Genomic DNA, 27,682 nt, shown 5'->3' on the forward strand with positions numbered 1-27,682 from the left:
CGACGACGATAAATCGGCAGAATAAATAAACGTCAACATACTGCATCCGAGTGGTCCGTGCAGTTCTAAAACTCGAAACGAGATAGTGGTTGAATAAATAATGTACTGGAAGAAGTACCGTGCTGGGTGAACTGGAATTGGCTGTACGATTGTCGGTTTTTCGGTGGATTTCTTTTTTGCAAATAACAAGAATACCACTGCAGCAATCTCGCTCGTTACGGCACGAGTGCATTTCAAAAGGGCTATTTCAAGTGATTCAAACTATGACGAGAAAAATCTTGTTCATATGTTCAAAATCATCACTTGCAAAATATGTAAAAATGAATACTGATTAGGCGAAAATTCCTAGACAACACAGCAGTAATAGCAGAACCATGAATTCGCAACGTGGTGAGCCCAAATAGCAGGTTCGACGTATGTAAAATTAATAACGAAACAACTTCCGCACCGGTCAAGTCAATCAAAGCGAGAAAACAAACAACTCGTCACAACCTTCACCTGTCGGATAGATATTCTGGTTAAGGAATTATTCAGCGGAAAATGCTTGATGTGCGTGCACCTGCAGGTACCTAGCTAGTTGCTGTTGACTGGCACTATAGTGGAAACCTGTCTCGTCTAGCATCGGCAGGGCACAGTATCACTGACCTGTCGTGCCGTTTGAAATACATTGCCTGCACTGCAGCACTGCTGGACAGCACCACCCGACCCGTCAGCTCTGTTTGTAATATTTATGTTGGAGCTGATGGGCGGACCATATCCTTAGAAATGTGAAATCTCGTTAAAAATAAATCACGGAACGTTCAAGGGTCGGTGGTCGCCTGGCGGAGAAAACGATGTCGTTCGCCACTATTTCATGGTTGTGTTCGGTTGCGTTTACTTGCGCCCAACTGCGGCTATGTCTGTATGCATGCTGCCTCTGCCTGCACAGAAGGATGCTGCGAATGAAAGTAAACCGTTTTTCCGTTGAAGTACGGCTGGACTGCCTGCCGGGAAGGTGCCAACGCAGTGAATATACTTCCCTCAGATAACCGGGCACAATGTCTAAATGGTTCTATGTTATTTCAGTTCGACCACTACCGGGCAGAAGGAAAAGTTATTCTGCCACTGGTCGGTGATGTAGAATGGTGTTTAGTTAGGAGGAGATGCAATCAGACGGTTTTTAGAAGCATCATGAATTAGACTGTTTTTTTTATCACACAAATAACCGAAAAAACTTTTGGTTGTAAATTTCTCTGTTATTGCAATTGCTACACGATCTAAGTGGTTTGGATGGGGAACTATTTATTGGTGTACTGGGTCGTTCCTTGCTGGAAGTTTTATGCGGTATTATGCTTTGATTTCTTTTGCAGCATTTTTATGACTTAAGATTTCATGTTCGCTTCGAATGTTGGTATTTAACTTAGCAACTTGTTTTTCTACTCATGTTTGAAGATCTACCAAGACACTCGGATTCAGATCTAGGAAAATATTTGATTGTGATAGTTTTGTTTTTCTATAAACAAACGAACAGTTAAGGAGAATTGGAAAGAATTGAAATGAAATTGAACTCAATCATACAAAAAGTACGAAATCAAAAGTAAACTAGCTTAAAATTGCATAAAAATTGCAACAGGATCAGCTTTCAATAAACCCTCAGATTAATTGAATTTGTCATATATTTATTTGAGTTTTAGTATTTTTTTAGTATTGTTAATTCAATTTATGATAAAATGATTAAATCATTTTCTAACAAGTAAAACCATCTGAAAACTACACTATTAGATCCTCATTAGATCTACATTGGATTGAGTATTCTAGGACAAACAGTAGACATGATCACTGTGAATGTTAGAAGAATTAAGATCCCAACACTGCATACGGATTTTGACAGCAAATCCATGGAAAAACTCAAAAACGGTAATTCCATATGCATTGTGTAGGGGCCTTTAGACTGGAGCTTCCTTTCACGTAAGCTTTTTCAATAAATACATAGGGTTACGGACCCTGTTCGTCATACGTAAACAGAATCCATACTTTATTGCGAGTTTTTATAAGAATTAATCCGCAAGTTCTCAAGTCTTTAACACCAGATAAATCTGACATGTATTCTTTGAGCCGTGTGCAAGAGCTACCCAACTACTATAAAAAAGTGGAAATAGTTTGAATCACTGCTCAAAATTTCAAGTAGTTACTTCAAGCGATGAGCAGATTCTCTTCGTCATACTCAAAACTGGTAGAAAAACCAAGAGGCAGGGATGGTTCGATCACTTTGATTCAATTTTGATTCATTTGACAGTATCGTCTCAACCGAGCCAAATATGACAATGTTATGTAAGGGAAATTTGTAGAACTAGTTCTAATCTACAATTTTTCTCAACAAAGTTTTGCTGTACCTTTTGTAGTTACGGTGCTACAACGCTAGTAAGGCCATTACAAATATTTTAAAAAGTTTTTGTCCCTCCAGTGTTGGGCCACTGAAGGGGAAGGGGCGAAAAAAAAACAAAGAGAATTTTTTAATCGAGCAAAAAAAATATGGATTTTAGGCATTTTTATTTTAAGTTTAAACGTGAAAACCAAGTCTATTCTTGCTTTTAATATATACGTTGTTAATTTCCAGGCAAAAATCTACGAAAAAAGACAAAAACGAAAGATAATTTTTTTGGCCGATTTTCGGAAATTCCGCTGTTTGAATTTTCATTTCTATTTCATGCTAGAAGCGTTAACTCAACTCGTACACTTTATTTTTCAAGTTTTTCAGGCTGTAGAGCCCACAGACAATTGATTTTATAAAAAAAAATTTAATTCATGTCCTACAAATTATTCTTTTGCCCCCCGATTTTTCAAGCCAATTTCCAAGGGGGGGTGACAAAAGCTTTCAAAATGATTTGCAATGGCCTAACTCATCAGTGACTAAATGAATGTTCATTTAGTCAGTAATAAGATACTAGCATTGTAGCGCCGTAACTAAAAACCCGAATTAATCCACCTAGCGGCGTGACCTAGCCTTTCTACTGCCACAATAATCACTATTCTCAGGAACATCTCTAATTAACTTGACTATATTTTGAAATATCCGTTCTGTATTCCTCAAAATTCTTATTTGCCAGTCAAATTCACAACGTATTGCGTACAATAATTATATTTTCTTTCCTTGGGTGCAGAAATACTTGTAAGCGTCATTTATGTTACTTGATGAACATATTATTTAGTTTTATTACATTTTCGTGATTTATAGAAACATAATGTAAACACAAAAGATAATTTTTGCAGACTTGAATGAATATATATATAGACAGCCTTAACATTCAGGCCTTAGAGCCACATACGAAACTTGTTTTGAATTGACAATATGAAATATGTGTTCATAGCAGATTTTTTGATATTTTGATATTAATACCATGCGTTCAAAAGTTAGCATATTTGGAAAACAAGAGTTCAGAAAATTTATTATTATATTTCGATTTTGAAGAAAAAGGATATCTACAACAAAATGGTTGATCTCAAAATTTTACTATTAGTTTGCTTGGCTTCAATTTTGCAATATATGTGAATTAGAAAAAATAACTGAATAGAGCATTAGATATAAAAAAAGAGAAATGGAAATATTTCTTAGCTGACGCTCCTTCAGATAATTATTTTTGCATGAAAATCAAAACTTAAGCTTCTTTTGAATGTACTTTCATGAAAAGATAGTCATTAGCTTGATCGCATCGTTTGTACAATGTATCCCGTTAGAGAGTTAGGAAAACAAGATGAGGTCGAATAGTGCAAAAGCTGTGCCATAAACATGCTTGAGAATGGGAAATATGATCGATGTGATTTCCAGTGCTTGTCAATTCGATTTATTTATTGAAATATGATGCATGACATAAGATTTCTGTCTTTTAAAGTGTCACTAACGAAAACAAATCGTACAAAATTACTACCGTACAATGTTTTGCTCCTATTTTTATATAAAATTTCTAAGCTCTAGTATTTATTGATTGGAAACAGCATCTATTGATGCGCAAAAATTGTTTGCAATTTATATAAGTTTATCTGGAAAAATCAATCCATTAGTATGTTAAATCCTATACACCACTATATCTAAATGCTTAAATTAATGCTTTTCTTCGCTTTTTGCTTTTCTTGTCTAATTGCGAGTTACAGCAAGTGAAGAAAATTTATTTATTTATTATTTATTATTATTTATTTATTAAAATGACAATCGAAATCTTAAATTAAAGAAAAGAAAAAACTTTTTCCGATTGAATCCCACTACAGTGGGATTTCGAATTTGGCAATGTTCGATTTTGGCAACAAAAGTATCCGTTTTTGGCAACACAAAATATTTTACTTCCAAAAGTATGCTTAAATATCGAAACGTGCCGCTCGAGCCAAAAATGCTGATGCTTAAATATCAGTCAGTTTCCGCATTACTTTAAATGACGAAAAAATATTGCCCTAAGTGTGTTCATGAAAAAAAGTTTGCGATCATAGAATGTTTCGAACAATAATATTTTTATTGCCGTAGGATTATGTCTTACCGTAGGTCACCAAAAACTTACTTACACCGCATGGATAGGTCTTGGCGGATTTTGTGAAAAAGGTTGCAATCGTTGATTAATAACATTTAGTTAATTTCCAATGCATTTACATTCAATTTTGTCATATCAAAAAGGGTCTCGATTTTGGCACGGTTTCGATTTTAGCAACATAGGCGACACGCATTTGTTGCCAAATTCGAAATCCTACTGTATTTAATATTTATTTGCGACAGATGCATAGTTCGCCTACAACGTGCAGGCTTCATCAGTGTCTTATTTCGAAGTGTATACGTATCTGTCGCGAATAAATTTTAAATATTGGAATTCAGTCGGAAAAAGTTTTTTCTTTTCTTTAATTTCAGAGTTCGTATTCCACATTCCACTAAGAGGCTTCGAAAACTTCAGACAATTGACATGTTTCACACTCTCCTTGAATTTCAATGCAAATTTCAAAATTGCAAATCGTCATCACAAACACACATATACATACATACACACATACATACACACATACATACATAAATACATACATACATACATACATACATACATACATACATACATACATACATACATACATACATACATACATACATACATACATACATACATACATACATACATACATACATACATACATACATACATACATACATACATACATACATACATACATACATACATACATACATACATACATACATACATACATACATACATACATACATACATACATACATACATACATACATACATACATACATACATACATACATACATACATACATACATACATACATACATACATACATACATACGCACATACATACGCACACACATACATACATACATACATACATACATACGCACACACATACACACATACATACATACATACATACATACATATATACATACATACACACATACATCACACACATTGAATACAATCAACATTTGATTGAAATGTTTTGGTTTTACACGTTTTAACGGTTTAATATACGGTGCTTAAGTGTTAAAGTTTGAATAACTTTTGAATGAACCGTCCGATTTTCAATAACTCGGTTTCGTTTGATAGATCTCAACAGTAATTTTCAAATGATAATAAATCTGGTGATGCTTTACATTGAATTAATGCTTATATGTTACAAAAATATGTTTTAAATACAATTTTTTCACATTTCTTTATGTAACTTTCAAACTACAAGTCCAATCGTCATGAAATTCTGAAGTTAAGGGTTTGCAAGGCTCCTCTTTCATATGCAATCAATTTGGTTCAAATCGGTTGAAGGACTTATGAGATAATGAAGCCCCATATTTTTCGTATTTTTATACATAACTTTTGAACTAAAAGTCCGATCAGTATGAAATTCAATAGCGACCTATGGGACACCTAGACCTTTCATTTGACACTAAGATCATAAAAATCGGTACAGCCATCTCCGAGAAAAGTGAGTGAGATTGAAAAGCGTCACATACACACACACACACACATACACACACACACACACACACACACACACACACACATACATACACACACACAGAAAATGCTCAGTTTTCGAAACGAAGTCGAATGGTATATGACATTCGGCCCGCAGGACCTTCTTTCCATTTCCGGTTTTTCGAGTGATTTCTATACCTTTATACTATATATTTATATAGTAGAAAGGCAAAAAGATACAGCAAAATTTTATTCAGCAAAATTCTAGATAATAACCTGTTCTACAAATGTCTCATACATAACTTTGTCATATTTGGCCCCCTTAAGACGGTACTGTCAAATGAATCAAACATGAGTCAAAGTGATCGAACCATCCCTGCCAAGAGGACATCTATTTTTTGAACAAATAGTGAAAAATAGTAATTTTCTAACACATTCTTTTCCTCAATAGCGAAGAGAAAATACATAAATATTAATACCAGGTTAGTTTGAATGTAATTCGCATCAAAATTGATCATAATGCTGGTTTCTTATCTATAGGGGAACTGGGGGTAAAATGAACTATCATTAAAAACCGTTACTGATAACTATCAGTAATTTCAGTACGTTACTGATAACTATCAGTAAATATCAGTAATTTTACCCATCACGGCATTGTAGGAAAAAAATAGGAAATTGTAATAACCGCATTATTCATTGTAATTTTACATTGTAATTTATCAGGTGGACTTCATGGGGGTTCGCGCAACTACCGACCAGATTTTTACCATCTGACAGATTTTGCAGAAATGTTAAGGGTACATTGTGTCCTCGGATCACATCTTTATGGATTTCAAAGCGACATACGATACAGTCCATCGAAACCAACTATGGCACATAATGCACGAAACCGGTTTTCCGGATAAACTGACGCGACTAATCAGAGCTACATTGGAACGAGTCACGTGTTTCGCACGTTTCGGGGACACGCTCGAGTCCCTTCGAGACGCGGCGAGGGTTGGGACAAAGAGGCAGCTTATCCAGTATGCTGTTCAAGGCAGACGCAAGATTTCCATCAAGGGTAGAAATACATGAATCACGACATACTTTCACTGCTTGAGAATCCCAGAGACTCTCATCTACATCTGACGAAAGTCGGTAAGGTACGGTGGGCCAGGCACGTCGTAAGGATGCCGGACGACAGAGTAACGACAACAGTTCTTTTCAACAACCTCACCGGCACCGGAAATACGAAGACTCAACATACAAGATGGCTCAAGTCGAAAGCGATTTATGACTTTTTAGACGATCGATCGAGTTGAATAGAGACGACTGCTTGACACAGCACGAGCCACCGCGGCTCTAGGCTGCTGACGACAACGACGACAATATTACTCTCGTCTATCGTACGCAACTACCGACCATTAACTTTAATCCAACTGATTTTTCTAAAGGGACGACGTAACTGTATCAGCACAGACTAACAGACGTAACACTTGGAACATATTTTCTAACAAAACATCGTTTCAATGACACCCTTAAAACTTGGGAAAAACACTAGCATCACCTGGTGGAGTCTTCCCGCTACGCAAGGCAGCTTGCTATAAATTTAGCAATGCTATAAATTTACTTGTATATCATCTGACAACAGCACCTGCGCAAGTGAGCGGCGTTCTCGCGCAGCGACTGTTGTTTGAGTCTTGGGTTAAGTGAATATTTGAAATGATCGTTTTATTGGCGATCAAATGAGGCTTCGGTGTTACGTCTGTTAGTCTGTGGTATCAGTAAGCAGTAATCAGTAATCAGTAATCAATAGCTGCGGAACCTTACTGATACTTAGTGATATTCTTGCTTACTGATAACTGTCAGTAATTAATGATAGTTTTCCCATCCCTACCAGCTTGAATGCGGCGTTGAATCTCCTTACTAGTATTGTTGTCGGCGGTGACCAGAGATCCCAAATATACGAGCTCATCGACCACTTCCAGCTCATCACCGTCAATAGTTACTGTCCGTGGGAGGAGAACGTTATTTTCTCTGGAGCCTCTTCTTACCATATATTTTGTTTTCGACGCACTGATTTGTAACCCAATCATCCTAGTCTCCGTTTTCAGTCCGGCGTAGATTGCCACCGCCGCACAGTGGTCCAATCAGCGAAATACGTGATCGTGTGATATTGCGCCAAAACGTGAAGTTTTTCACATAATGTGTCTTCAGGAAAATTTCTTGGTATAACAATCCCCTTCTTGTGAGAGAAGTCCTTGGGTGATTAATTCCCTTAAAAGTGAGATAAGAAATTTATTTTCTCGTACATTCGAGATAGAGGTTTGGTACTTTCGGCAAAGTTGTAGTAAATATCAATGCAAACAACTTTGTCAAGGACACCATACTTGTATCTGTTCATGGAAATTATCTATGAAGTGTTATTCGTGGCCAAACCCTTAAAACAGTTTTTAAACCCTGACTTATTCTTCACAACTTTTACGTGTTCATAGTGTTCTAGAAAGTTGTTCATCTTGCCAAAATCAACGTTTTTGTAGAACATTATTATAAGTAATTTTCTGCAGTTTCGGAGACTTTGAGCATTTTTGATGAAAAATGGTACTACTTTGAGCTTATATATTTCCCAAGGTGGCAACCATTTGCCACCTTGGGAAATATTTAAGCTCAAAGAAGCACTATTTTCAATCACAAAAGCTCAATATCTCCGAAACTTCAGAAAATCACGTATAATAATGTTCTACGTTGATTTTAGAAAGATAAACAACTTTCTAGAACACTATGAACACGTAAAAGTTGACCAGAATAACTCAGGGTTTAAAAACTGTTTTGAAAGGTTTGTCCATGAATAACGCTTCATAGACAATTTCCATGAAGGGATACAAGTATTGTGTCTTTGACAAAGTTGTTTGTATTAACATTTACTACAACTTTGCGGAATATACTACCCCTGTATCTCGATTGTACGAGAAAATAAATTTCTTATCTCACTTTTAGGGGAATTAATCACCCAAAGACTTCTCACACAAGAAGGAGCTTGTTATACCAAGAAATGTTCCTAAAGACACTATATGCGAAAAACTTCACGTTTCGGTGCTATATCAAACGATCACGTATTTCGCTGTTTGAACCACTGTGCGCCGTCCCAAAGTTTCTAGTAATGATGTCGAGGTCGTCTGCGAAGGTTAGGAGTTGGCTACTCTTGCTAAAGATCGTACCTCTCGTTTCGATGCCCGGATCACACCATCAATAGCGATGTTGAATAACATGCAGGACATCCATCCCATTACCGCAACCCTCTGAGCGATTCGAAAGGACTCGAGTGGACCTCCGAAACGTGCACGTAGCACATCACTCGCTCCAAAAGATAACTTTGATCAGCCGCGTCAGTTTGTCGGGAAAACAGTACTCGTGTATTATTTGCCATAGCTGTTCACGCTCAACTATATCGTATGCTGTACTGAAATCCACGAAAACATATTGCGTAGGTACTTTATACTCCCAACAATTCGGGAGGTTTTGTCGGAGAGTAAAAGTTTGATCCGTAGTTTGATTACGTAGTGCCCCCGTAAAACTCGCCTGATACTGTCCTACGAATTCTCCTGTTATTGGGGATAGACTACGTAACAAAATCTGAAAGAGCACCTTGTAGATCGCGTTGACCAGCGTAATGCCGCGGTAATTGCGGCAATCTATCGCCCTTTTTGTAGATGGGATAAACCACACCTTCCATCCACTCCTCCGGTGAGTTTTTCTCCTCCCTCCTTCTGAAGTGCCATTGCTAGTGGCTTTTGGCCATTTTTGTAGAGTTCTGATTCTGACGGAAGTCAGTCCTGTCCGGCGGCTCTATTATTCTTCAGCTGACTCATTTCTCGCCGGATCTCTTTGAGATCGAGAGCCGGCACGCTGTTATCGTTTGTAGGCACTCCTAGATCAACTTCCGCTGCGTCTCCTTCTGTTATATCGCCATTGAGATGTACATCGTAGAACTGCTTCCACCTGTCGACCACCTCGCGCTCGTTTGTGATTATATGTGGTCCCTTGTCCATACACATGTCAAGTTTAGGTGTGGTTTAGCCCTTACGAGTTTGGTTCACCTTCTCGTAAAATTTGCGCGCGTCTTTAGTCCGGAATAGTTGTTCCAGCTCCTCACGATTTCTGTCCTTCTGGCGCTTTTTTCTCTGCAGGATCGTGGTCAACTCATTCCGTGCTCCTCGATGCTTGACCAAATTCTCCCTCGTGGCATGTTTAGATTGTTTTTTTCCTCTCCATCGCTTGTTGGTATTCCTTGTCAAACCAATCATTTCATGCGCTCGAAGTTTCTTCATCTAGCACCCCGTTACGGCCTCATTGACGGCCGAGGGTATCATAGGCCATCGGTCTTCGAGGGTAGAGGAAGACCTTCCTCAAAAGAGGAAGATAGAGCTTCATCCAATACGCGCGTAGCTCTCGACAACTCGCGGGTTGTCTTATTTCCTAATGTTTAACCGAAGAGGGCGGCTTTGTCGAGAAGTATAAACGGCTTTGTCGATAGTAGGTAATGGTCTGAATCGATATTCTCAACCCGTAAGGAGCGTACGTTGATGAAGTTCGAGAAAAACCAGCCATCGATGAAAATACGGTCATTTGGTTCAAGATTCGTTGGTCAGGTAATCTCCAGGTGGCTTTGTGGGCATCGTTGCGAGAAAAGAAAGTGCTTCTGATCACTAAACCTCGGGAAACTGCCAAAGGTGATGCAACGCTGGCCGTTATCGTTCGTGTCGGTGTACTGGCTATGGGGCCCGATCACCGGTCTATACATTGCTTACGTACCGACCAGGGCTTTATATCCCAGATGACGATCTTGATGCCCCAACTGCAGCTGTCGTTCGTTCGGCAAGCAACTGTCGTTCGTTCCCGCCAGCTGCGTATAGAATGCTTCCTTCTCGTTGTCGAGTCTACGTTCGTGTGGACAATGCACGTTTTTAATGGTGTAGTTGAAGAAACGGCCTTCTCACTTTTGCGACAGATCTCCTGCAGTACCACGATGCCACGATATTGAATAGCAGGTTCGGGAATGCATCATCCCCTGTGTTCAACCAACCTCACGAAAGCAACTGACATGCAACCCGCTATTCTGATGCATGATTTTGACCCATCTAGCTTCATACGCATCGGCTTAACTAGTTTCGTCGAAAACCATGTGTTCTAGAATTAATTGGCGCAGCTTATTTCGTTTGACAGAATCGAACGCTGCTTTAAAGTCAACTACAGGTGATGAGTTTACAAGTTGTACTTGTGCTCCCGAAACGTGTCTAGTAACTGACGTAGGATGAAAAGTTTTCTATTAATATCGAGTTTTATATCTAAATATCGAAGTAGTTGAAACAAGGTAGGTATTAAACTATTTTTACCACAATCACTGAGATCCGATACATATATAACAAAGCGACAGTGGTAAATCTGGCGTTTGGATTACAGCAACCCATTCCATCGAAAAGGCAGATATCACTTCCTCGCCATCATCAAATATATTATATTAACAATACAGTTCACTCTTCTACAATCCTGAAGACACGACTACTAGCGCCATAGCGGCATAAAAGGTTACCAATGTACACCGTAAATTCGACACGTCTATCGGAAACAACTCAACTTTCAGTACAGAGTTAAGCCAATTCTAGATAGAATTAACAAAAGGGCGAAAGCCGGAAATGTAAACAAAACGGGAGAGGGACCAGCTTAAGAAAATCAGCTCTCGCTCGGTTTGTTCGCGCTTGCGACATTCGCCGTTTTGTTGGTTCTATCTTCAATTCACGATTAAGAAGCTCTATCGCTTTTGCATTCATGAAATAGACCAAATCATGCCGTCAATTGACAGAAACCGGCGTAGCGCCTTTGTTTACATTTTGGACTATTTTCTTTTTCATTTATATCGAATGTAGCGTGTGTGTTGCACGTTTTACAGGTATAACGGCTTTTCTAATTCAGTTATGCTGCTGTTTAAACAACAAACATGCCGTTTAAACACCTGAATCTTTGCTGGATTCTGTCATTCGTTATGTAAACAAAGGAACCAGCATGGTATGGATAGTAACACAATTAATTTTTATACCTAAGCACAATCTACAAGAATGACGTCATAGCGTTAGAAATAGCACATTGTGTCTACCGCACCTTTTCTTATGTATTGGTTGCACGCTTAAAAAATTTTATTACAAAAAGCTTTTAGTCACCTTTTTGTCCACAAGAGGGTGTTACTTTTGCGTCTTTTCAGATATATATGGGAATTTGCGAAGTGAACCATATTGTTAATATAATATATTTGATTACAGCAACCCATTCCATCGAAAAGGCAGATATCACTTCCTCGCCATCATCAAATATATTATATTAACAATATGGTTCACTTCGCAAATTCCCATATATATCTGAAAAGACGCAAAAGTAACACCCTCTTGTGGACAAAAAGGTGACTAAAAGCTTTTTGTAATAAAATTTTTTAAGCGTGCAACCAATACATAAGAAAAGGTGCGGTAGACACAATGTGCTATTTCTAACGCTATGACGTCATTCTTGTAGATTGTGCTTAGGTATAAAAATTAATTGTGTTACTATCCATACCATGCTGGTTCCTTTGTTTACATAACGAATGACAGAATCCAGCAAAGATTCAGGTGTTTAAACGGCATGTTTGTTGTTTAAACAGCAGCATAACTGAATTAGAAAAGCCGTTATACCTGTAAAACGTGCAACACACACGCTACATTCGATATAAATGAAAAAGAAAATAGTCCAAAATGTAAACAAAGGCGCTACGCCGGTTTCTGTCAATTGACGGCATGATTTGGTCTATTTCATGAATGCAAAAGCGATAGAGCTTCTTAATCGTGAATTGAAGATAGAACCAACAAAACGGCGAATGTCGCAAGCGCGAACAAACCGAGCGAGAGCTGATTTTCTTAAGCTGGTCCCTCTCCCGTTTTGTTTACATTTCCGGCTTTCGCCCTTTTGTTAATTCTATCTAGAATTGGCTTAACTCTGTACTGAAAGTTGAGTTGTTTCCGATAGACGTGTCGAATTTACGGTGTACATTGGTAACCTTTTATGCCGCTATGGCGCTAGTAGTCGTGTCTTCAGGATTGTAGAAGAGTGAACTGTATTGTTAATATAATATATTTGCCATCATGCAAATGACAAGTAACATAAGCAAGAGCGCACCCCTCCCGATAAATATTGAAGCTGTGTGTATGTGTACATATATTGTGTGTGGGAAAATATGTGTGCGAACATGCCAATGTATTGCTTACATGTTTGTGTACATGCATATTCTAATATACACACACCAGTATGTATCAGCTCAACTTAAACTCGGCAGGTTGCCAGTCTTCTTTATGGAGTGTTTTTGATTACAGTCACCCTTATTCTACCAGGCGAGTGACGTGACTAATTTGGAGTCACCGCGAATGAGGTGACAATTCTCACCTAGGTGCCTCGCTTTGTCACCTAGGTGACACGGTTTGTAACTTAGGTGACAAGGGTTTGTTACCTAGGTGACACGGTTGTCACCTAGGTGCCAGCACGGCCAGCACTCAATTCGACTCGCCGTGGCGAGTCACGACCAATGACAATTGTCGTATTGAGTCACGTGCTCGCAGAATAAGGGTGAGTAACTTATTAAAAAATTCGAAATTTTCGGAATTTTATTTAAATAAACGTCAAAACAGGATGTCCCACAGTATCTCAGAGCAACAAAGTTACACTATATAGATAAGAAATTTTATGACGAATAGCTTTGCTGGTTATTGAAGAATTGAAGCTAGTTTTGGAGTGACAATAACTTGCTTCTGGCGCTAGTGTATATGATTTGATCCATGCCGTGACAAATTCATTGTAAACGTTTGTTGTAATCGTGTTTGTGTTTAAAATTATGCTTGGATGCTGAAAATGATAATTCTAATGCTTCTCTCTGCTGCTCCGCTGAAATAGTAGTACTGACTGATGAATAAATATATTGGAAAGTCGATTTGACTTAATTAAATGTGATGTATTTTTCAAACAGAAATTTTACACATGGACTTCAATTTTCAAGAAAGTTTAAAAAATGAACATTTGTTTTTAATAATGGATTTTTTCAATTCTTTCGCAGATTTCCGACGATGATCGCATGAGCTTGACGACAGCCGTGTCAGATGAGGACGACGGGGAAAGTGTAATGGCCTCACCGTACAAAGCGAAGGCAACTGGCACCGCCGCTGCGTCTTTCAACTGTACCGGAGCGGTTCGGAAAGCAGGGTAAGTGATGCCTAACCATTTTCCTATCTAGATATACAGAAACGAGTGAATTAATTTCAACGAAAAATGAAACCATCCCAGATTCCTCTCGGTTAAGAAATGGCTCCTGCGCAAGAAGCACCAGATCGAGCTGGCCCGCAAGCGCGGCTGGAAGGGCTACTGGGTCTGTCTGAAAGGTACCACCTTGTTGTTCTATCCGTGCGATTCGCGCGAAGGTCGCTCGGTCGAGGCTGCTCCGAAGCATCTGATCATCGTGGACGGCGCGATCATGCAGCCAATACCGGAACACCCGAAGCGGGACTACATTTTCTGTCTCAGCACAGCGTTCGGCGATGCGTACCTATTTCAGGCGCCCTGTCAGGTCGAGCTGGAGAACTGGGTCAACAGTATACATAGTGCCTGTGCTGCAGCGTTTGCAAGACATCGTGGTAAGACTGGTACACTACATTTATTACAAGAGGAGATTTTCCGTTTAGAAAAAGCAATAGAATCGGTAAGTTGTTTCCATCGAACAAGAACCCACTGGTCATAACCCAAAACATTATCCTTTTCTAGGACCATAAACTCAAACACATGGCCGATCTACAACAAAGCGTGGTCACCGATGCCGACACGCGTCACCAAATCCAGCAGCAGATTCTACAGTGGGAAGAAAATCTCGAGCGATTACACTGCGAACAGTTCCGACTGCGTTGCTACATGGCTTCTCTACAGAACGGAGAACTTCCGAATCCTAAGGTAAATCACGCAGTCACAAAAAAACACCTAATGCTTAACTTTTCCTCTACAGTCTCTCCTGACACACGTCTCACGCCCCACGAAAACCACACTGAACAAACTGGGCGTCTTTACGGTGTCCTCGTTCCACGCATTCATCTGTGCGCGGTCTCCCTCGCTGCTGAACAACCTGCTAGCGGGTCGTGGTGCTACCAAACGGCGTCCACCGATTCTGTCCCGGTCGAACAGCGGCTCGAGCCGCCGCTCGATGCAAATGAGCAACCGCGATGAGACGGAAAAGTCATACAAGGTAGCCCTGCCGGAGAACAGCTTCGCCACTGTATATCTGCGCGACGGTATGTCGGTAGAGGAGTTCCTCGCGAGCGCCTGTCAGCGCAAAAATCTCAACCCGATGGAGCACTTCGTGCGGGTCAAGAAGCGTCGCGATATGGAAGATCACAACTACTTTGTTCCTCATCGAAATGATCTGATCGAAACATATGTAAGTTACCGCCTACATGTGATGAGTTAAAATATATTCTCTACATTGCTTTGCTTAACAGCTACATACTCATGAAATGGTTGAAGTTTGCGCTAAGATTTTGTACCAAGTAGAATTACAACGAACTACACTGGAGCAGATGTGGGGTTTTTCGGTCGAGGCGGAACTGATCGAAAACGCAGACCGACAGGATGAACTCTGCTGCTACGTAAGCCGCGTCGAGGATAAGAGCTTGGCTATGCAAAATGGTAAGCTGAGTTTTTCATTTATTCTTTTAATCCCTCTAACTTTTCAACTATTATAGGAGTTATTAAAGGCGACGAAATTATTGTGATAAATGGCGCGATCGTTTCCGATCTAGATATGATGTACTTGGAGAGTGTTCTCCAGGAAGAACAGGCCTTATGCATGATGATGAGGTTTGTTCTGTTCTACTATGTGCTTATCTATTAATGGAAAATAATAATGGTTCTGTTACAGATCATCACGTACAGAACCACCGGATCTAGTGGGAATTCTACGCTCTACCGATGATATCATCGAATCACTCGTATGTCCTCCGCCACCTTCCGACCCGCCTGTAATTAGCGAAGAAATGATTTCCGGGCTAATCGTTCCTGCACCTGGATGGCGTAAGTTTGGTCGTTTTATCGTGATCTGTTACTTTTCTATTTTCTTAAATTTCACTGTATGAGCGTATTGTACACACACACCCTATCAGGCAACTGAATGTTTTCTTTCAAATCTTGGATGTTCATCACAATAATAAAAAAAACAAAGGGCTCATAATTTTAACACCCAATCATCGATGATGTTCTTCTGCAAATGAAGGACGTTCGTGTATTTCAGGTAAGGAGGTCTACTCACCAGAGATCGAAAGCTCTCCGGCTCCATCGGCCAATGACCCTCACATGGACCGCTCGAAACAGTCATCACGTACCAGTAGCTTCGAAATAGAAAATTTGCTCAAATCGGCCGAACAGGTTACCGGCTTCTGCCGTTCGCCGCAGGAAACTCGCAAATCCAGTCCGACCGGATCGGTGGCTTCGAGCGTTTCAAATGCCATGCTAACCCCCTCGCGTCAGCTCACCGATGCCGAGAAACTGCGCAAAGTGATTCTCGAGCTGGTTGATACGGAGAAGACCTATGTTAAGGTACGTAATTTTTGAAAAATAAACTTAAGTGCTTAAACTATTTATTTTGACAATTCCTGCAGCACTTAAACAATTTGCTGGAGTACTATTTGGAACCACTGAAGCGTGAAACATTCCTATCCAATGCTGAAATCACGGCTCTATTCGGAAATATCCAGGAAATAGTCACATTCCAGCGGCAGTTCCTGAATAACTTGGAGGAAGCTCTAGATCTCGAACCAGATTTCCATCAGCTGGAACATCCTAGTCAATTTAAGGTTTGCCATAATATTTTCTACATAAAATTTTTCGAGTACCAAAAGCGTCCACTTTCAGAATGTTCTCTTCGCTATCGGCTCAGCCTTCCTGTACTATGTAAACCACTTCAAGTTGTATTCTTCCTTCTGTGCCAGCCATAGCAAAGCTCAAAAGGTTCTCCATCCGAGTAAGTGTCAAAAGATTAAAAGATGCTCTCCGCCCCTATACAGCGTGTCTCTTTTGCCCGTAGATGAAGGTAATCAAGCACTCCAGGAATTCCTTGCCGCCCGCAATCCTAAGCAGCAGCACAGCAGTACCTTGGAATCATTCCTCATCAAGCCGATTCAGCGAATCCTCAAGTATCCACTGCTGCTCCAGCAGTTGCGCAATCTGACCGATCCGAACGCGGCCGAACATCTGCACCTGGTCGAAGCGCTGAAGGGCATGGAAAAAGTCGCCGAACACATCAACGAAATGCAACGAATCCACGAAGAGTACGGTGCCATCTTCGATCACCTGTTCCGTCAGCATCAGAAGTCCTGCAAGCAACCGATAGATCTCAGTCCTGGTAGACTCCAAACAATGAGAAACGGCATTGTAAGGTTATTCTAAGTACCGTTTTTCTTTCTTTATGACAGGTGATTTGCTGTATTACGGAGGTGTCGAGTGGTTAAATATATCCGACTTTTTGGGCAAAATCAAGAAGGGCCTCGAACTCCATGCTATGTGCTTTGTTTTCAAATCGGCGGTAGTGTTTCTATGTAAAGAGCGACTGCGTCAGAAGAAAAAATTAATGGTAATTAATTAATGATTTTCAAATAAAACTTTCTCGAGGTGAAATTACAAATCTATCTCTTGTTCGCCTCACAGGGGGTTTCGAGCAAAAATGCCACAAACGAAGTGGAAATCATCCGCTATCAGGTGCTGATTCCGGTGACCGAGGTACAGGTACGCGCCTCTTCCGCCAAAGACATGGACTCACACTTCCTCTGGGAGCTGATCCATCTCAGATCGCAATTACAACGAAGATCGGAAAAAGTTTACGTGCTGTCGAATAGGTAAGTTGTTTACTATCGCTTTCCGATGCGGTAGCTTTCTTTGTATAGTCAGCTTACTGCTTCGATAATTTCTTCACTGGCGTAGGAAACGATTTAAAAAATCTATTAATTTAAATCGGCTTATCGCAAACGATAAAAGCACACGACACGAAGATGAAGTCGATAAAATATGGTAAGAGAAAGTGGCGAAAATGGAACCTTTTCTCAACGAAAGCACTGCGGGTTGTTCGTTTTTTTAACACCGTCCTTCATGTGTGTTTAATTTTTTTAGATGAGAAAAAAAGTTTAATCAGCTTTGCTTCAATCGAAGGCTCACCAATAATTTATCTCTTATCACGGACGTAAGATATATCGTCTATACCATTTGAAAAACATTACACTTGAAGAGTGAATATTTTACATTGTTGAAGTGGAATTCATGGAAAATAAAGTAAAGTGAGTCTTAATCTCATGCCAGCGTTCGAAACAAGCACTCTCAAAACCAGTCAAACGTAACTTCTCGGGAAAGAATATGGCCTATGTGTAGGTATATATTGACAATGCTTTAATTGAAGCTTAGCATTTATCACTATTGTTTCGGAAAAGTTATGCTGATCACCGTAATATGAGGAATTGAATTATCAAGGACGCTACTTCGCTCCTCTACACAAATCTACCCTGTTTCCATCCAAGTTATTTAATGTGAAGACCGTTTATTTTGGGTAGCTTTCAACAACATAAAGGCTTTTTGAGAAAAAAAAACTTTTTAGCCCTATTATTAGCCCCCCCCCCCCCCTGATCGGCTTGTTCCTACTGGCTTCGAAGCAACTTTGCAGGGTAGTTGTCCGGCATTCTCGCAACATGCCCTACCCATCGTATTTGTCCAGCTTTAGCCACCTTTCGAATACTGGGTTCGCCACAGAGCTGTGCGAGTTCATGGTTCACCCTCCGCCTCCGTACTCCGATTCCCTGTACGCCGACGAAGATAGTTCTTAGCACTCGTCTTTCGAAAACTCCGAGCACTCGCAGGTTCTCCTCGAGCAATGTCCACGTTTCATGCATATGGAGAACAACCGGTCTAATAAACGTCTTGTACAGGGTATACTTTGTAAGGGGGCTTAGTCTGTTCCACCGCAATTACTTTTGACGCCTCCAAATCTCACGGCTGGTATCATGGTCCACCGTTCCCAATGAGCCAGGGCCCATCGCCGTCGATTCGTCGGCAAAGCAGATGAATTGATTGAATTTGTTGAAGATCATGCGCCGCGTGTTGATATCTGCTCGGTACATAACACCTTGTAGCACTAGGTTGAACAGCAGGCATGAGAAACCATCGCCTTGACGAAGCCTTCTGTGTGATTCGAGTGAACTCAACAATCAAGTCGAAATCCGAACACAGCACTGTGTGCCATCCATCGTAGATTGAATCTGTTTGATAAGTTTCCTGGGGAAGCTGCTCTCATTCATGACTCATTCATAGTTTTTTTCGGTCAATGGTATCACATGCGGCTTTGAAGTCAACGAACAAATGACGCATGGGAACTCTGTATTCACGGCCCTTTACGATGATCTGGCGGAGTGTAAATATTTGATCCGCTGTTGATCGTCCTTTAGCGAAGTCGACTTAATAAATTCTCACAAATCTGTACGTAATTGGTGATAGATGACGGAAAATGATTTGGGACAGCAGACAGCACTTTGTAGGCGTTATTGAGAATGGTGTTAGATACCTTTTCTCCGTTTGTCGCACCGTTGAAATTGCCTTTCCCGCTTCCATGGTTCTCCGTCTGGGCGTCATTCAGGTGTTCATCGAAATGCTGCTTTCACCTTTCCGTCACCACGCGATCGTCCGTCAAAATACTGCCATTCTCTTATCCCGACACATTTTGGCTCGCGGCACAAAGCTTTTGCCAAATTCACTCAATTCCTGGTAGTCACAGTCGCGTTTGCTAAGAACGATGCGGCCGCTGCAACTCCGCATACTCCTGTTCTTCAAGGCAGCGCTTCTTCTCCTGGAAGATTTGGTTTCGTTGCATCTTCTTCTGTTGCACGTTCTTCTGTCTTTCCATGTTCCGACGCGTGGCACTGCGCATCTTGGCCGCCAGCGCAGCGTTCTCTCCTCATTCATTACCCTCCAATATTCATCGTCAAATTTATTGTTTTTATGGTTGAAACCAAGAGTAAGTAGCTTAGAACATTGTTGCACGCCCAATTTAGGGAACAGCTTACCTCATTGATTACAATTGCAGTACATTCATTTCACAGTTCATGGCACATTGTGGCCCACTTTTTTGACATTTAAATTTGGAAATGTTAGAAATTGGCAGCCCTGCCAATGTTTGTTATTGTCTAAACGATCAAAACAGTGTGGCTGGGCGCAGGCGAATTTGACAGGTTTCACACGATCAGCACAGTAAGGCACAGACTGAACAAAATTTCTATGAATGAGGTGAACGGAATGTTCTCAGCGACTTACCCTTGGTTGAAACATATAATATCGTTCAAAGTGTCAGTACCGAATACAGTGAAGAGAAATTCTTGATACGGCACTAGCCACCTCAGCTTTATGCTGCTAGAAGAAAGAAGAAGTCGAAAATCGATGTTTGACGCCGTTTTCAAATCCAAGATGGTGGACAATCGTTTAATATTCTGCATTAAAACTTTTGCAATAGTGATTTTTCTACAAAAGGAGTGGTTATTAGAAGTCTAAAATTGATGTTTTACTGTATTTTCAAATCCAAGATGGTAGATAAACGAATATGAACGTTAATAACGACAATAACAACACAACTTTTTGCGCAATTGTTGAAACTGAGTTAAAAGAAATTATTCTGAAAAAATTGACTAAAATTACATTTGGAACAAAATTGCAAAATTAGGTATTGGCAAAAACGTTAGATCAAGAAGACTGGCATCTCTTCCACACGTCCATACAAATGGCAAGCAACAGCGCACCCCTCCCGTCTGTGTGTACATGTGTTGATGGGAAAAGATGTGTGCGAGCGAGGCAATGCATTGCATATGTGTGTGTTTTCCCCCATAAGCAAATTTACACACACTACTATGTGTTATTTCTACTTTAACTCGGCAGATAGCATTGTTGCTACTCTCTCTCGACTTTTGACAGAGTTACCAGTCTTCTTGATGGAATGTTTTGGTATTAGACTACCTATTATCGCGGTCGGCAGTAGTTTAGTTAGTAAAACGGTTGAGTACCAACCGAAGGAACGTGGGTGCAATCCCCGCCTGCCATCGCCTCGATATATTTGAGGTCTACATCAAAATTTTCCAGTCCATCCAATTAGTCGATCTTCGCATCAGACACTTCCTCACCTTCCAAAACAAAATTACAAGATTTGTTTTAAATACAAAGTTGATAATAGTCTAAAACCAAAAGTTGCTTTTCTTCCATTCTATGTATTACAGCACTGGCGATTTCCGCAATGCATTCCTGAAAACCATTCGACAAATCATTCGTGAAAGCGTACGAAATATGTCGATTCCCTCGTTAAAAAGCATGGGCGGTAGCATGAGCTCGATGACCGGTATCGGAAGCTCATCTGGAAACTCGCAAACTTTGGAGCGTCCCAAACAGCAGGTAATGTTGTTGTCCTCACAGCGTGATATTGTCAAATACTCATGAATCTTTTCCACGGCAGCCCCAAATAATGCAAGGTTCACAGACACTCGGCAAACCCAAAAAGTCCAAAATGAACCAACGCCATTCCTCAGGAAACATCGACTATGACAACACAACATCCGGCAGTCAAGAAGCTGACGATCCTCCCGTGCCACAGTACAGCGGACAGTTCCGCATGCGCAGCAAAACTGTCGGTGACGTAGGAGGTAATGTTCATGAACTTTTACTAAAATCCTTACAAGACACTAAGCAAATTATATCTTAACAGAGCAAGTTGCTGCCTGCAGAAGAAATCTCAGTGAACGTGAACCTATAGATAAAGCCGACCCTGGGACAAAGTCAGAAGGTGAGGATGACTCACAGCATGGCACAGTTAAACCAAAATCCACCCTGGGTAAGACACCGAATCATCTGACTTTGAGGTAAGTTTTGAGTTTAAAGTTACTAAAAAAACAGATGTTAATATTGCTGCTTACCAGTACCACGTCAACGCTGTCTGTCGGAAGCAACGGCAGCCAGGCACGCCTAATACAGTCATCGCATCCACCAGCTACGTACCACCCGGTGCTGATGAAAGATCTAGGTAAGCAAACTTCTCCTAGTAGCGATAAAAATGTCATAGAAATGTTCGAAGCGAAACATGTAGAACCAAAACAAAGCGATAATGACAGCGCAATGGATAAGCATCTGAAAAACTTGAATTTAGACAGCTTAATCGAGACCGATATCGTACAGTACATGGAAGATCTGCGAGAAAAACATCTTGAAAGTGAACAGGGAAAACAGACAACGACTCCAACGCCGACCGCGACCACAACTAGCGCGACTACCGTCACACAACACACTGTCACTACAATATACTCACAGTCCCAATGTAGCGGTTCTAGTCCATCTAAATCCATCGAAACCGTCACCGAAGCCAGAAATGGCATCAGTCCACCCAAAGAAGACTCCAAACAGTGCTCCCCGGAAGAACTACCCTCTCCTCCCCCGCAGCAAGGCTGTACCTCCCCGAGACCTGAAACGAAAGCTAGCGATCCACGCAACATGCTCAGCGCTTCTTCAGCAAACTCCTCGCCGGAGACCACAGCAAGTCCAAATATCGAGAAATCCAAATCACCTAAACGCGGAAAATCGGTCGAACGAGAAAAGAGTCCTATTAAAATAATAAAAATTAAATCCCCTAGAAATAGCATCGACATCGAACGAAACGTCAGAATCGAAAAAAGCCCGGATCGTGCTCGACGATCCTCTAGTCCAAATCCGAACAAAAAAGCCGGTGAAGGAATCCTAAAGAAAAAGGTTGTCGCTAACGGAAACGTCGTTAGTGGTATCCTGAAACGTCCCGCAAGTCCCAGTGTCGGAAAACCTTCCGAGAGCTCCGATAGTACCACTTCCAAAACCGATCCCAACCTATCGTCAGATTACGAACAGTACCAGAGCTCGAACCGATGCTATCTATCTATGTCCAGTGAGTATCTGGGTGTCGAGAAAGACTATCCACATATTTACCAAAATGTAAAGGAAGAAAAACACCGACGGGCTAAGCGAAGTGCCTCGGTTGGCAGCGCAGAGAGGAAAAAATCGGTCGAAGCGTACGATACAGCATACGGCTACACACCCAATACCAGTTTCGAAACGACGTCTTCCATAGAGAGTAAGAAACGGTACAGTCTTTCTTCCGAGCGGAGCAAATCTATCAGTCGCAGCAGCTCTCCGGCAAACTTATACAGCCGTGATCCTTCCCCATCGCGATACTATGCACGGGGTCTTTCTCCCCAAACTTCCATAACACGTGGTCTGTCGCTTTCCCCTCAGTCTTCCTTCAAAGGAATTTCCCCACAAAGTTCCTTCAGCCGCGGACCATCTCCACAGCGCAACTACAGTCGTGGAACATCTCCCCAAAGAACCTACAGCAGAAGTTCTTCTCCCCAAAGAAGTTACCGTGGTCCCTCACCACCCCGCGGTTACTATAGAAGCCAATCGCCTCCTCAGCACTATGCACGAGGTCTGTCGCCTCAACAAAGCTACAGTCGAGGCCCGTCCCCGCAACGCTACTCACGCGGTCTTTCCCCACAACCACGCAGCAGTCGTGGATATTCCCCGCCAAAGCAAAGTCGTAGTGCAATATCCCCGCAGCGATTCTACAGTCGTGTTCCCTCCCCAGACCGACAATACCAACAACGAGGAGCCACTCCGAAAAGCTATAGCCGAAGTTCATCGCCTCAACGAATGTATCGTCTTACGTCGTCCCGTTCGGTCGACAGCTCCTCCTTCCTGGACTACGGTCAAAACGCGAACCTCCATTATGCCCGTATCGATCACGAACCTCATCCTCAGCACCGCAAACCTCAGCCTCTTCCACCACAGTCAGCTCAACACCATCAACCGATTTACGCTTCTTGTATGGAGTGTATCATGCAAGACATGAAACCTCCATAACAAAAAGCCCGCGCACGGCAAAGTCGTGCGCGGAAGAAATCCTCCAACCGTGCCAAACTCTACCACCAGGCCAGTTTCGATAAACAGAGTTCGTTCGATCACGATGAAATTCACGTCTAGGGTAAAATCGGTTTTCTTCAGTGCCATTCTTTATTGCTACCTTAACCAATCGGTTCGGTTACTAACTATTCTATCCATTCATATGAAAAGCAATATTCAGGGTACGAATACTCCGTAAACATCGACCGCTGACTGCATAGTAATTCCTCACTCGATGGATAAAAATAGCCTTCTGATATGTCCTAAGTTTCGTTAACTGACACCAAACCAACTAAACCAAATTACCAGCAGTCAGCACCGACGAAAGGAATCTTATAAATATAACTAAATACCAAAACACAGAAAGCTAACAGAAGAATGTATCCATTTATAACAAACGATAGATGTCCTAGCAGGAAAATGTTTAACCGTTTTACACACATATACAACTTCAAAATACAGTCAAACTATATGGATATAAAAAAAAAACATAATAATCAAAACAATAGTAAAAACAATGACCACATAACAACATGATGAATCAAAGTTTAAACCTCTGCAAACAAATGAAATGAAAATAGTGGCAGGCTTCGTAGCAGCAAAATCAAAAGTAAGCATAATCAAAAATGTTCCGGGTGAAAGATAATTTAAAAAAAAACCAAAAATAACCAAATTGCCGCTGTCAACGGATCCAATGAAGGCTAGCGGGTTAAAAGTTGCAAATCAAGATGACTTTAATAATCGGAGGTTTCATTTAAACTGAAACAACTGATTGATTGTAAATATGTTAATATGATAGAAATATGTTAATATTTCGTTGATTGCTGCTTGTAGCGAAACGCTGGTGATTTTTTTTCGGAAAATGCCAAATCTATTATTCGATATCTAAACATGGGGCGTTATTAACTCTTAATATTTAACAAGAGAACCGTATAATCTTTAACATTAGGGCAACATGTGAGAAACTATTAGATCTCGGGTAATTTTTCAAATAGACCTATGTGACAATGAGAGATTCTCTTCGTGGCTCCTCTCTTGCGCTTTTTACAACGATACTAATGCATTTAAATACGTCAACTTTGCATAAATCGGTTGCCGAAGTCACTAGGTAGCTAAATGTTTTAACAATTTTCTTTTCAATGCATTAGTATCGTCGTGAAAAGCGGAAGAGAGAAGACGCGAAGAGAATCTATCATTGTCGCATAGGTCTATTTGAAATACCCGAGAAATTATCTGGCTTACATAGAGGAATGGAGGGATTGTTGTTGGCCACGAGCACCTTCTATGATTGTTTCGCGGTACAAATTTGTATTTATTTTAACGCTATAGTTGAAAAATATCAACGAAGAGCGACCATTGGCCGTAATAGCAACCCTAGTCATCATAAATGTCAGTGCTTAACTTCTAGTAGCTATTCCTCTTCTTCTTCATGATTCTTTTCTTCATCATCTTCGTATTCCTCCTCTTCTTCTTCTTCTTCTTCTTCTTCTTCTTCTTCTTTTCTTCTTCTTCTGTTTCTTTTACTTTTTTGTTTCTTCTTCTGCTTCTTCTTCTTTTTCTTCATTTTCATGTGCTGACTCGTGCTATATCAAGAAATCGACTCCACTCCGCTCGATCCTAGGCTAATCGTCGCTGATTGAGATCCTCAGTTTCTGGCGCCGCTGTATTGTGGTGATCGAACTAAACATATTTCGCCGTACTATCGTCCGGCACCCGCGCAACGTGACTGACCCATCGTAACCTCCCAATTTTTGTCCGGTGTACGATTGGAATTGAAGTGATGCCAACCAGCTCGTGATTCAAACGCCTACGCCACTTTCCGCCAATACCTTCTATTCGTAGACAGCAAGTGCTTACTTACTTACTTATGTGTCCATGTCCATGTCCGAAATCAGAGATCTCCACTACTGACGGTTACCCGCCATGGCTTTTACCTGTCGCCAGGACAGGTTCTCGTCTACAGCCCGGATGTCGTTGGCTACGCTCCGTCGCCATGAGCCTCTGGGTCTGCCTCTTCTACGCTGTCCTTGTGGATGTCCTTGTGTTCGCTCCTTTCCTCAAGGTGTGTCCGATCCACTTCCACCTACGTTCACGAATTTCTGTGGCTATCGGCCGTTGTTGACACCGACGATGGAGTTCCTCATTCCTCCAGTTATCAGGCCACCAGGCACGAATAATGTATCGCAAATGCGTGTATACTTTTTTGTACGCAAAACTACAGTCTTAAATCCGAAGAGGACTATCAGTTTGATTACCGTTTCGGCTTGCCACGGCTCCTTGATCGATGAGCCTTGCGGAGATAAACTTAGCCCGTTGTCCGACTGTAAGTCGTTGAATCTCTTGAAAAGATGGCTAATGTATATGAACTCATGAACAACTTCAGGTTTGTTCGCCATCTCTCACTGTCCAAGAAATGCGAACATTGTTTTTTTTTTTTTTTTTTTGAACTTATACTTATCATATTTTAGTTTTCGACGTATTAATTGTTAGCCCAATCCCCAATCTTCCTAACTTCAACTTCAAGTCTGTCCTGTCGTAGTTGTCCTCTTTCGCCGTCCTAAAGTTTGTAGTAATAACGTTGAAGTCGCTTACGAAGCCCAACAGTTACGTATTCTTATTAAAAATTGCATTCCAGTTTTTCTGATGTTTAGTATGCCCTCCTGAAATCGACGAAAATTCTACATGACTGTCGTTTCCGTCAATAACTATTTCCCATTTGTAACGCTAACGATAACAAACGTGGTATGGTCTGAAATTCGTACACAGAAAGACGATTTTTCTATCGCATTAAAGGTTCTGGCGAAAATTAACGGGAAATTCGAGTACTTTTGTCTCTTTCACATTCTTCCAAGCTATCTCATGATGACAGTGATGGCGAAACAAGCTCTCTGTTTCTCTTATTGTACGGTGCATAACGAACGTTCCTCAGAACTATGGCATACGCAATAGCGTATGCTTTACACTGTAGTTTTTATTTAGTATTATTTGGGTAACTTCTTAGATCAAATTCGAAATGCGAATTTATAGAAGCGGCAGATTCAATCACATTGCGATGCTCGTAATATCCCACAATGACTGGACGTTATAGTCCAGTTATTTCTTGAGGATTTGTCGGAGTATGAAAATCTAATCTGTAGTAACGCGGGTTCCAGTAAAACTCACTTTTATCCATTCCTTGGTGATTTTTTCTCCCAGTAAATGCTAGAAATCAGCTACTGACGAGCTGTTACTAATGTTTACTTTCCATATGATCATAAGGTTCTGCCGGAAATCGGTTGCTTACAGTGACTCTAGTTATCTTCAGCTGTCGGATTTCTCGCCGGATTTCCTCGAGAAGCCGGAGTTTTCACTGAAGAACTGCTTTCCCCTGTCATACCTGGTTTAAGACCAGGTTTCCCTCCTCGTATAGCTCTTACAAGATTGATTCACTTCTTCATAGAACCTACGCTTGTACGCGCTCGTCGATAATAGGTTCAATTCTCCCTCGTGGCAATGTTCAGAAATATTTTCCAAGCTTGTTTCTCGCCCCATTACTTGCCAGCATTACGCACCTCGCAGAAAGCGAATGTTGACGAAATTTATTCGCAAAAAGCCGACCGTTGATTGGAATATGGTCAATTTGGTTCATAGTCCATTAGTCAGGTAACCTCCAGGTGGCCTTGTCTTTGCGCAAAAAGCAAATTCGTCTGATCACCAGGCCTCTGAAGTAGTA

The 27,682-nt window shown here is 40.9% G+C and overlaps 1 protein-coding gene across 1 annotated transcript in view; it reads left to right on the plus strand.

Annotated features, from left to right (window-relative positions):
- LOC128738275 (protein still life, isoforms C/SIF type 2) overlaps window positions 1-27,682 on the plus strand; it is a 119,562-nt gene that overhangs the window by 82,882 nt on the left and 8,998 nt on the right. The window contains exons 2-18 of the mRNA XM_053833284.1: window positions 14,057-14,202; window positions 14,284-14,695; window positions 14,758-14,940; window positions 14,993-15,421; window positions 15,483-15,669; window positions 15,726-15,840; window positions 15,902-16,062; window positions 16,271-16,575; window positions 16,638-16,832; window positions 16,891-16,999; window positions 17,063-17,380; window positions 17,451-17,608; window positions 17,683-17,870; window positions 21,276-21,447; window positions 21,509-21,695; window positions 21,758-21,911; window positions 21,969-22,072. Coding sequence (XP_053689259.1) covers window positions 14,057-14,202; window positions 14,284-14,695; window positions 14,758-14,940; window positions 14,993-15,421; window positions 15,483-15,669; window positions 15,726-15,840; window positions 15,902-16,062; window positions 16,271-16,575; window positions 16,638-16,832; window positions 16,891-16,999; window positions 17,063-17,380; window positions 17,451-17,608; window positions 17,683-17,870; window positions 21,276-21,447; window positions 21,509-21,695; window positions 21,758-21,911; window positions 21,969-22,072 — 3,523 coding nt within the window. The remainder of the gene's footprint in view (window positions 1-14,056; window positions 14,203-14,283; window positions 14,696-14,757; window positions 14,941-14,992; window positions 15,422-15,482; window positions 15,670-15,725; window positions 15,841-15,901; window positions 16,063-16,270; window positions 16,576-16,637; window positions 16,833-16,890; window positions 17,000-17,062; window positions 17,381-17,450; window positions 17,609-17,682; window positions 17,871-21,275; window positions 21,448-21,508; window positions 21,696-21,757; window positions 21,912-21,968; window positions 22,073-27,682) is intronic.

Source organism: Sabethes cyaneus, chromosome 2, assembly GCF_943734655.1.
Source record: "Sabethes cyaneus chromosome 2, idSabCyanKW18_F2, whole genome shotgun sequence".
In the NCBI taxonomy this organism is placed as follows: domain Eukaryota; kingdom Metazoa; phylum Arthropoda; class Insecta; order Diptera; family Culicidae; genus Sabethes; species Sabethes cyaneus.